Here is a 12139-nt window from a genome sequence, read left to right on the forward strand (position 1 = left end):
TGGTTGATGGGCAAAAGGAAAAAAACAAGAACCTTGAGAAAATCATGTTGGGGAACTTCCACAAAACTCTAGCCAAGCAATGCCTGCAGTCTGTTCAACACACACAGATGAATGATTGAAAGGAACGGAAAAGATAAGAATAAACCAAAAATATTTACAGTTGTTAGAAAAACCAGACACAAGATATTTTCTGAGGTTATACAGCATGAAGTGTTTCAGCTCTCCTGTCAAACGACAAAAAACCAAAAATAGGGAAGTTATGGCCTGATGGCTTTTGCAGATATCCAACTTACACGAAATGAGACATTAACCAGAAAGCCATGAAGTATGGTACATTTCCTACCCAAGAGAAATGGACATTGAAAGTTTGAAACAGTTAACAGCAGTAGATGACATGCTCTGGCCAGTTAAGAGCAAGTTGGCTTCCTACTTAAGGCTTGGACCTAAGTAGCCCAAACGCTCGGCTAAAACATTCACATCTACTTCACTCTCATCTTGTTCAGTAGCTGGAACATCCAACTCTGCTTCTAACCTCAGGTTCAATAACTCTTCCCAAAACCCCTCATCAAGCTCTTTATCCCGACTATCAGGCTGCTCCAACTCTTCCTGTTCTTCCTCTATCTCCCTTCTTGCTCTACCTAGACCTTGCATTTCCAATGCAAGTGCCTCAAGCTCTGATAGTTCAAACCCATGAGGATCTCCAAATTCCAGAGGTTCAATTTTAATGGGGGTGGGTCCTCCACCATTTCTGCCTCGATCAATGGGTCTTCTTCTCTTCTTGCAAATGGCTTCTTCAAGCTCCTTTCCTTTTTCCTTCTGTTGGATCAATTGCTGTATGAATGCTGGATTCTGCATTGCTCTAGCTAAGAAATTCATCATCTGTTGCTGCTTCAACTCTGTTCCTTGTAATCTCAGTTCCATGGCTTGAAGGTGGGCTCTGGTGTTTTGCTGTTGCTGCCTCAGCTTTAACAGTTCCAACATCAACACCTGTTTGTCGCGCCTCAGACGGTCAACTTCTCCATCCAATCCAAACAACCCAACTTCCACACAGGGACCTGCGGCGGCTGCTGGTGGGAGAATAGCCTGAGAATGTGACTTTCTTCTCTTGATCGTCTTCAGGAGATGCTTCTGTCCTCTCAGAAATCCTTCATTGGCAAATTCCCATCTATCTGGATCAATCTTTCTAAACCCCTGAAGAAATAATATTTCATTATCAGAATCATAGTTGATGAAGCAAGAAATTTATTCTTTACAGAAAAAGAAAAATATTTAATCAGATGTAAATGTACAATGCAAGAACAGAACCCATCAAAGATTTGAGAGAGACTTAATTTATCATTCCTCGGGATTAGAGCTTAGCAATAATATATCTTATATATGTAATTTCCTAGTTTCTTCGCGAAATAAAAATTGAGGAGGACCCACTTCTGGAGAGAACCATAAATTATAATAGAACTAATAAAAACAATGGGTTGAAAATTCTATGCGAAATTTACTAGAAAATAATATTAAAATAAGACTCATTCTAAATTGAAAATTGAAAATTGAAAATTGAAAATTGAAGAAGAAGAAGAAGAAGAAGAAGATACACTGTTCCCTGAATATATGAGAAGTAGTCCAACAAAGACTGAAAAGTGAGAAACCAAAAAATAAAAAGAAAAATAAATTAAAGATATAATTAAAAAAATTAAGAAAATGTTAAGAAAGTAGACTTTCTGAAGAACAAAAGATGAAAACAGGACACTGTCGTAATGGCTTCCTCCTAAGAGATACAGATTCAAGAGAATTCCAGAACCCATGTGAGGAATCACAATACTGAAACGCAATTCAACAGCGTTTCAACCAAAACATATTTGAACGAAGTTTACGTGGGACTGAGATTCATTGTACTGTTTTCTAATGAAAAAGCACTTGAGATACTTAAGAAAATTCAATTCTTATAATTTTTCTTTCTTATATTGAAGTTTAGCCAGAACTGAGGTTATAAAAGTAAGAAGACTGCATAATCCTCCTTTTGGGATGAGTACATACTGAAGAGGAACTCACATAAGTATTGAGCTGCCTCACAAAGCTGGAGAAGTTGTTGTGCTTGAAGTATCTGGGGAGGAGATTCGCGGAGAAAGCATGAGGATCCCACACAACAAAGCTGCTCCCTGCTCTGCTCCACGAAACTATGTGATCCGCTGTCGGGTTGTCCACCATCTCAAAGGTTTTGTTGAGGAATGGCGGAGGGCCTGTGTCGTGTAGCCCCTCCATTGGCCGCGGCGGAGGCACCACCGCTGGTTCGCCGGACCCCGACGAACTCCCTCCCGCGTACTCCTCCTTCACCAAATACGGTGAATTCATGATCAATTTTCACAAATTAAAACACTCTAGCTTATTGGGTATTGCTTGTGTTCGAATTAATTCAGTGTCTTCGATGGTTTAAAGCTGATTTCGTTCTAGTCAAATTGCAGGACTAGACGAAGATTCGGAAGGATTTTGGTCGGGTGAATGCTTGATTGAGTGAGAGAAGAGCTCATGGAATACAAAAGGAGCAAAACAGAGTAAAACAGAGGGTAATGAAGTTTCAGAAACATGGAGAGGCAGTCCAGATACACAAGTAGGGAAGAAACCATAGAAAGGAGAATGAAAAGCGAAACTGGGAAAGGAGGTGACCGTTGAAGAAAGGAGAAGGACGAGTGAGATTTTTTTTCCGCCAGAGTTTTGGTAAACTTTACCCGCTGACGCAGCTTCTTTCAGAAGGCCGTTTATGCCGTTACTAAGAGTGCGCGAGCCATGCGATATTGTACAAAGAATCCACGGAAGTCGGTGCTGATGGCATTTTAAATAGGTAGCTGAAATATATAGGTCCATGAAAAAATAAAAAATAAAAATAGTACGCAGTGGAAGGTTCTGGAGCTCTTTGGGAGCAAGCCATTTATTTATTTAATTTTTCATTTCCTATGGCATTAGGCTGAGGAGAGAGAGAGAGAGAGAGAGAGGAGGTCCTTAGGAAAGTTCCGGAACTTCCCTTCTAATGAGGTATGGCAAGGGGCATGGAGGATGGACCCAGGTGTGTGGATTTGGTTTTTCAAAAGGGCTTTATAGAAAAAAAGACTTGCAAAAATTCTAATGACGATTTGCTGGAAGCATTAGACCAACTGATAATTGGTCTGAGCTACAATCTCCGCTGAAGGCTGGTTTTGATGTGGGGGCTTATCGTGGACTCCAGTTCGTGAATATTTGATGTGCTGAAGCCCTTCACTCCTGCATGTCAGCGCTCCGTCACTTTCAAAAGTTACCCCGTCACTTTCAAAAGTTAGTCGTCCTCATCATTCTCTCTCAACCAAATTCACTTTTTGTTCAAATCAAGCAAGTGCCCCAAAACCCATTTCATTGCAATAATCATCAATCCTTTTTATCCAAGTACAACTAAGTCTCATTCTTAAAGAAAAAGGGGATGATTCTAGCAATACAAATATAACATGATCACACGGAAAACATAAAAAAAATATATGGTTCGACTAAACTTGACCTATGTCCACAGGAAAGAGGGAGTCCGCACTCTGAATATTTTTTCATTGAGATGAAGCGGTAATAAAGACAAAATGCATGCTCGAGGCTATGCATGCTCCACGAGTTGTATCTTCCCAAGAAAATAAATAAATGCACCCACATGTATGGGTCAACAAATCACCCCCTCCAAACTTGTGGGGGCAACCAACTATCCGCTACTCTGATGCTGCAACATTGTGACCTCGTCCTAGTCTCTAAGCGTCCAAAACCCCTCGAGAGAGTGCCCGCACCCCCTTGCAGAGGTGCTCATGCTGGGATCATCTTTTGGATAATTTCAGTAGATCTAGGAGACCCCCTGAATCTGAGCATAACTCCAATTTCTCTATAGTCACTATCATTGTCAACATATCTGCTAGGTTTTGATTGCAAAGGATCTTCTCAATTGCTAATACCCCTTCGTCTAGAAGAGATATGATAAAGTGATAGCGGAGTCCAATGTGCTTGGTCTTTGAGTGGAATGCTGACTGTCACTATGCAAAACACTCTTCACCTCCTTGAAACTCAACTCTTTCAATAAACCTTATAACCAAATCATCTCTTTACTAGCTTCTGTCATGGCTACATACTCTGCCTCTGTAGTGGATAGAGCAACGATTTTCTTTATCTGTGACACCCAACTAATGGCAGTAGCACCTACTGTGAATACATATCCAGTAATGCTTCTTCTGTGATATATCTTGCCAGCAAAGTCTGTATCTACGTATCCCTGTAATGTCATATCACTTTTACCAAAGCATAAACAATTGTTAATTATACCTCCGAGATATCGAAATATCCATTTTACCACTTCCTAGTGGATTTTTCCTAGATTCGACATGAATCTGCTAACGGTTCCACTACATGACTGAGATCTAGTGTAAGAAGCCGGCTCGAGAATTTTGGATTAAAGAAATGAGAAAAGGGGAAGGAATTTAAAAAGGTGAAAACATCAGGGCTCATCGACGAGACTCTTTTCCTCGTCGAGGAAGTCCCTTCTACGGCTCGGCGATGAAATTCAGAGGTTCATTGACGAGTGAATACCGAGAGATTTTAGGAATTCTGAAATCTCAAGCTCGTCGACTAGGCCACGCTGTCATTGACGAACACTCTTCTTCTGCTCATCGACGAGCCCTCCATTACGTCAACGAGGCTGGCTAGGTCAAAGGTCAATAAGTTGAATTTTCATTTGCTTAATGGTTAAGAAACATAAAAATCCCCTTTCTCTCTCTCTCTCTAGAACTTGAACCGGTCTTTCTCTTTAAGGTTTCAGGTTTTCTATTACCTAAATCAACGATCTGACTTTACTACGTGGATCAGGAGGAGAATCTCTACAATTGTAACAGATCAGATCTTCGTTTTGAGGATCTTCGAGTTTTGATCAAAAATTGAGGTAAGGGTTTGAATTCATTTTCGGTTCGGAAGATCTATAGTAGGTAGGGTTGTATTGAGGTATTGTTCTTCGACTTTTAGGTTTTGGGAACTTGGTTCGCTATTTTGGAGCTGTTTAGTTTGTGTATTGATTTTTGGGAAAAGGTAAGATGTAACGACGTGCTTCTTTTACCATTTTTTTTCATGATAATTAAACTAATAAACCTGGAAAATCATAATCAACTTGAACCCGTGGGTACCAGGGATACATAAGAAATACAACACGGAAGCCTAAGCAGCAGGAAACATAAAATTATAAATAAATATATATATATATATATATATATCTCATATTACCATTCAACACAATACCAGAGTTTACTATAACTGTCATAAAATTACACACATCTAAAAAGTGTCCAAAATAGTCCTAGGGTCGTCACCCAAAATCCGTCTGACCCTAGCAAGTACTTACCCTTCAGATAGGGTAGGACTGATGAACTTTAACGCTGCGGAGCTTTATCCGCTCACCTATCTGTGGCTCTTGAAATGTTTATATAATTTGGAGTGAGACACCTCCTAGTAAGGGAAACAAACTAATACCAATGTGTGGCAATACGAGTATTTTCGTGTTATACATATAATAGTATATAAACATTTTTAGTGAAACTGTCTGCTTCATATCTAGGAAAAACATGTATATAATCATATTATGATAGAACATACTGGATTTCCATAAACATAATTCATATCATATAATAAAAATACAAAAACAACGCTGGAAGGTTAGCTGGTTGGTGTCATGCTTACCCCTACATGATTGGGTTGTGTGGCCCGAAGGCGGGACCTGACAATAGTTGTCTAACTACAGTCAAGTCAAAGAAAATGTCTGTAAGCACAATGGGTCTGCCAGACCTGGTCCGTAGACCAAGGGCGCCAACACTTAAATAATCAACATCAACTATCCATCCTCACGCTACCTCGTACGACAGCGATAACACTAACATCATAATAATCATGATCACATAGCTATGGTATCGTGTTCGCGTAAGCCTAAACTAAGCCAACCAGGTTCTAATATAACATATTTCAAATTGTGATACATTGTTATTCCATAATAATATTAGTCAAATCAATATCGTCATATCACATTTCATAACATAATATGAAAATCTTCGGCCCTTACACTAGCATTTTTTATTTTATAAATCACGGCTTGTATGTCATATCACATCTCAAATAAAAGGCTCGGACCGTACACCGGCGTATCATATAAAAGGCTCGGCTCGTACACTGGCATATCATGTAAAAGGTTCGGCCTATACGCCGGCATATCAGGTGAGAACATCCTTGGGCCGTATGCCGGTATATCATATAAAACTCTCACCCCGTACACCGTTATACCATATAAAAACTCTCGGCCCGTACGCCGGTATATCATAGTAAAACATTGTATCATTTAACATTTTCCCAAAAACGGTAATTCATAATAAATTCTACTCATGCCACACAAAACGGGTATTACACATATTTAAAACATATCGCCATTTACAGCAGTATTTTCCCCAAACATATTGCTAATATTAGTTATTTTTTTAAAATTAAATGTTGTAAGATTATACATATATTTTCATAAAAACAACTAGCTTAGTTTATTCTCTTACCTGATTCCTAAAAAGCCCCTAGAATACACCAATCCTGCACCCACAAGGTTCCCCGTTCAACACCCAGAACAGAAATTCAGTGTTTCTTCGACTACTATATTTTCTACAACTGCGAAAAATTCAAATACTGAATAGAAAGCCTTACCCCAAATTTGGGATGGAATTCAAGCTAGCCCCACCAATGATCCACTCCAACAGATTTGAAGAGAACTCTCCCAGGAGTTTTGTGGTGGCCTCAAATCATCGAACCGGCTAGAATCCGGCCCATAAACTTAGAGTGAAGGGGTGGAGGACGAAAATGTAGTAAGAGAAAGTGAGGTTTGCAAGTTTCTGCATTGAAATCCGAGTTTAGGGCTATTTATACACTTGCCTTCGTAGACAAGCCACGTCACCTCATCGGCAAGGTCACGAAGGAAGTTCGTCGACGAACTTTTGTTTCTCGTCGACGAAATTCAGAGATAGGAAAATAGTCTCTCTGAATTTTCTCATCAACGAGACACGTCCCCATCGACGAGACCCTCATATGTGCTCGTCAACGAATCCTCTGTGTTTGTCGACGAAACCCTGTTTAATTTCCCAATTTTAATTCTTTTCCTCTCCTTCTCCTATTATTAAATTATGAAAATTATCTGGGTCTCTACATTCTCCCCTCCTTATAAAATTTTGTCCTCAAAATTTACTGTTTGTACCATATATTATTCTATGAAGAAAAATGGTCTACTTATTTTATTACTTACCCTCACTTATGGCGGAGGAATACCGTGGTTACAATCTAAGTTCTAGGAGATTACGTATATAAAATAAAATTTTCCCGAAACTAAAATACTACTTACTAACTAAACTAATACATACACTGACTAACTTGCAAAAGAACATTACCTACTATTACACTTTCCTTAATAATTGTGGATATCTTTACTTTATCTGTTCCTCGAGCTCCCAAGAAACTTCTTCTATTGCATGATTTCTCCACAAGATTTTCACCAAAGGAATCTTCTTATTACGTAATTCTTGTTCTTTCCTATCTAGAATTTGTACTACTACCTCCTCATAATCTAGAAAATCACTGAACTCTAATTCACCATAACTGATCACATGAGAAGGGTTTGAGACGTATTTCCTCAACATGGCAATGTGGAATACGTCGTGTATCCTGGACAATACAGGTGGTAAAGCTAACCTGTAGGCAACTAGCCCTACTTTCTCTAGAATTTCAAACGGGCTAATGAACCCTGTAGGCAACTGGCCCCACTTTCTCTAGAATTTCAAACGGGCTAATGAACCTAGGGCTAAGTGTACCTTTCTTCCAAAATCGCATAACCCCTTTCAACGAAACTATTTTCAAAAAAACATGATTACTGACATCAAACTCCAATTTCATGTGGTGATTATCGGCGTAACTTTTTTGTCAGCTTTAAGCTACATTGATTTTATCTCTGATGAGTCGAACCTTATCATATGCTTGTTGCACCAACTCTGACCCTACAACTCGCCGTTCACCTATATCATTCCAATATAGAGGAGAACGACATCTCATACCATAGAGTGCCTCAAATAGTGTCATGTCAATGCTGGTCTGATAACTGTTATTGTACGCAAATTCCACCAGTGGCATAAACTGGGTTCAAATACCCCCAAAATCCAGCACACATGCTTGAAGCATATCTTCTAATATCTGAATTTTCCTCTCAGTCTGCCCGTATGACTGAGGATGGAATGGCGTTCTGAACGATAACTGAGACCCTAGAGCTTCCTGCAAGCTCCTCCAAAATCGTGACGTGAAATGCAGGTCTCGATCTGACACTATAGACAAAGGCACCATATGAGAATGGACTATCTCCTGAATATAAATCTTTGCTAAATGATTAAGGGGGTAGATGATCTTGATAGGAAGAAAATGGGCGATCTTAGTCAAATGGTCTACAATCACCCAAATAGCATTCTAGTCATGCAATACCGATGGAAGCCCTGGAATAAAGTCCATAGATATGTGATCCCATTTCCATTATGGAATAAAAAGTGGCTGCAATTGGCCTGCCGATCTCTGGTGCTCAGTTTTTATCTGCTGACACGTTACATACTAGGCTACATACTCAGCAATTTTTTTCTTCATACAACTCCACCAATAAGACTCTTGCAGATCTCTATACATCTTTGTACTGCTGGGATGAACTGTGTACAAAGATCTATGAGCCTCCTCTAAGATGGTCTTCCTGATGTCAGCATCTGTAGGAACACATAATTTGGAACGGAATCGCAACAATCCATCATCTGCAATACAGAATTTCTCCCTCTAACCATTCTGCACTCTAACTAATACTACAACTAATTCTTGATCGTCTTTCTGAGCAGCTTTAATCCTTTCCTGTAGAGTAGGCTACACAACCAGACTAGCAATATATACTTGAGGACCACTCTTAACCAACTCTATGTCGAGTCTGTCCAAATCCATCATGATTGGATACTAGATCTCCATAGCTGTCAATGCTAGTTCCACAAACTTCCTGCTCAAAGCATCAGTTGCCACATTCATTTTCCTTGGTGGTAACTAATAGTGCAATTAAAATCTTTAATAAGCTCCAACCACCTTCTTTGCCTTATATTAAGTTCCTTTTGAGTGAAAAAGAACTTTAAACTCTTGTTGTCGGAGAAATTTCACATCGCTCGCCGTACAGGTAATGCCTCCAAATTTTCAATGTGTGTACTACTACAGCCAATTCAAGATCATGGGTAGGGTAGTTCTTTTCATACTCTTTCAATCGCTTGGAAGCATACGTTACCACCCTACCATGCTGCATCAGTGCATAGTCAAGTCCGCTCAAGGACGCATTACTGTAGATAACATAACCCTTACCCCTTGAGGGGATGATCAGTACTGGTGCCATAACAAGCCTCTACTTCAATTCCTGAAAACTTTGCTCATAGTTATCATCCCATTCAAATATGGTGTTCTTCCTGGTTAGTCGTGTCAGAGGCTCAGATAACGCTAAGAATCCTTCAACGAAATGACGGTAATACCCAGCTAGCCCTAAGAAACTCCTGATTTCCTAGACGTTCCTCGGTCTAGCTCAATTCACTACTACATCGATCTTACTAGGATCCACAGAAATTCCATCCCCTGAGATGACATGCCCTAAAAACACAGCCTCCTCAAGCTAGAATTCACATTTACTGAACTTAACGTACAACTTCTTTTCCTTAAGCGTCTGTAGAACCTACCTCAAATGTGTCTCACGCTCCTCATAGCTCCTCGAATAAACCAATACATCATCAATAAAAATAACAACAAACTAGTATAAATATTGCTGAAAAACTCTATTCATCAAGTCAATAAATATTGTAGGAGCATTCATCAAACCAAATGACATAACAAGGAATTCATAATGCCCATATATAGTCCTGAAGGCTGTCTTCGAGACGTCTTCTGCTTTCACTCTCACCTAAGGGTAGCCTGATCTGAGGTCAATCTTAGAATACACTCGTGTACCTTGGAGCTGGTCAAATAAATCATCTATACGGGGTAGAGGATACTTGTTCTTGATTGTCACTTGTTAATTTCTCTATAATCTATACACATCCTTATAGACCTGTCATTCTTCTTCACAAATAGTACTAGAGCTCCCCACGGAGATACACTAGGCCGTATAAAACCCTTATCAAGAAAATCTTGCAACTGACTCTTTAATTCTACCAACTCTGCTGGCTCCATTCGGTAATGTACTTTAGAAATCAGCCCTGTACCTAGAAGTAGGTCAATAGGAAAATCTACCTCACGATCAGGTGGCAAGCCTGGTAACTCATCTAGAAAAATATTTGTAAACTCCTTTACTACTGGTGTACTAGCGAGTTTCAACTCATTCCCTAACATTTCCTTCACAAAGGCCATGAATCCCTGACAACCACTCAATAGTAGTCTCCTCTTCTGAATAACTGAAACTAACTGAGGCGAGGATTGCACTCGTGGCCCTATAAACTTGAATTCTGCTCTTTCTGGAGGTCTAAATATCACTTCTCGTGAATTACAATCTATATTGGCAAAATTAGCTGCTAGCCAATCCATACCAAATATTACATCAAACCTATGCATTTACAGCACTATTAAATCAGCACACAAAATTTTCCCCTGAATATCAACTGAACAACCCCGGAGCACCCTACTACACCTCACTGTTGACATGGTTGGTGTAGATACCAACAATTCAGCATCTAACAACTATGTTTCTGCCCTACATAGTCTAGTGCACTCCAGAGACACAAACGAGTGCGTGGCCCCTGAATCAAATAATACAATAAGTTTAAAGGAAAGCACGTCGTCGGTTGTCTCAGCATCACCTGACATCAAAGTAAAAACTTTAGTTGGAATCATATTTCTCTGTTGGCCTCCATGTGGTGCCTCATAGCCTCCTTGGTAAGGTCTAGGAGCAGGAGTAGCATCTGACGGTGTAGGGCAGTCTCGCACCAGATGTCCTTATCTACCACAGTGATAGCAGACAACTCTCCCTACTCGACACTCTCCCCAGTGTCTCCTCCCACAAGTCTGACAAACAAGAAGATTCTACATTGTCTGAACCTCACGACCCCCAGTCTCCTGTCTCCGCCCTCTGCCATAGTTTCCTCTCCTCCATTGACCTCGCCTAGGACCCTGATGATAGCCTGAAGATGCAGATCTCTTCTTCTATCCTTGTTCCTCTGCATCCATATGCTCACCAACCTCTGCCAAGGCTGCTTTGTCGACTAACTCCGTAAAATCCTAAATCTTTAGCACTACCACTTTCTTGTAGATGCTTCGTCTCAAACCTCTTTCAAACTGTTTGACCTTTTTCACCTTATCAAGAACAATATACGGAGCGAATCGAGAAAGCTCTATAAACTACACTGCATACGGCTGGACCAACAACTTTCCTTGCTTTAGACTTAAGAACTCTTCCACTTTAGCTTCCCTGACAGTAGCTAGGAAATACCTGTCAAAGAATAACTCTTTAAATCAATCACATGTCATAGCTATCGGTGTCATCCTCTATTGCTCCAAAAGTATCATAGAAGTCCACCACCTCTCGGCCTCCCCTGTTAGTTTATAGGTGGCGAAAAGGACCCTCTGTTCTTTCGTACACTACAATATGGCCATGACTTTCTCGATCTCCTACATCTAATTCTCGGCGGCTGCAAGATCTACTCCCCTGGAGGATTCATCTTAGTAAACTTCTTTATCGTGCACCTATGACCTGCAAATGGACCTCCCTGCTCTCTCGAGCTCCTAGCGATCTCAACCATAACCTGCTACGGCACGCTATATAGTACCGCATCAGAATCAGTCCCGCCTGCACTCGAGATCCCTGCTCCATCACTACCACTCGCATGGGTACTACCTTCTCCTAGATCTATCCTGAAAAGCAATAAACGTAACTTAGGAACCCTATACTTATAATTTACACGCCTAACATAGTTCCTTATCTTAACTTCCTCAACTCAGTCCTAACTCCAATTCTACATTCTAGGAATACAACCCGACAATAGTTTACTATGGTTTTCCTGAAATCGTCACTCCAGGAAAAACATAGAAACCACCACGG

The 12139-nt window shown here is 40.2% G+C and overlaps 1 protein-coding gene across 2 annotated transcripts; it reads right to left on the bottom strand.

Annotated features, from left to right (window-relative positions):
• Nucleotides 1–137: 137 nt before the first annotated feature.
• On the bottom strand, nucleotides 138–2779 carry LOC131155434 (heat stress transcription factor A-7a-like). 2 transcript variants are annotated; one of them, XR_009136823.1, is made up of 3 exons: nucleotides 2047–2779; nucleotides 344–1191; nucleotides 138–224 (listed from the first exon to the last, which is right to left on the bottom strand). XR_009136823.1 is itself a non-coding variant. In XM_058108566.1 (2 exons), exons 1-2 carry the CDS (start codon nucleotides 2344–2346, stop codon nucleotides 427–429), a joined length of 1065 nt encoding a protein of 354 aa, XP_057964549.1. In that variant the 5' UTR covers nucleotides 2347–2779; the 3' UTR covers nucleotides 138–426. The 2 variants fall into 2 exon arrangements, 1 of the variants encoding a protein (XP_057964549.1); XM_058108566.1 differs by having other exon boundaries at nucleotides 138–1191.
• Between the last annotated feature and the right edge of the window lie 9360 nt (nucleotides 2780–12139).

Source organism: Malania oleifera, chromosome 5 (assembly GCF_029873635.1).
Source record: "Malania oleifera isolate guangnan ecotype guangnan chromosome 5, ASM2987363v1, whole genome shotgun sequence".
Lineage (NCBI taxonomy): Eukaryota > Viridiplantae > Streptophyta > Magnoliopsida > Santalales > Ximeniaceae > Malania > Malania oleifera.

Bases quoted from the DNA above. Each gene is read 5' to 3' on its own strand.
- LOC131155434 (XM_058108566.1), bottom strand. From the start codon at position 2,346: ATGAATTCACCGTATTTGGTGAAGGAGGAGTACGCGGGAGGGAGTTCG. The intron at 1,192-2,046 runs GTGAGTTCCTCT...TTATTTCTTCAG, and splicing joins TGAGGCAGCTCAATACTTAT to GGGTTTAGAAAGATTGATCC.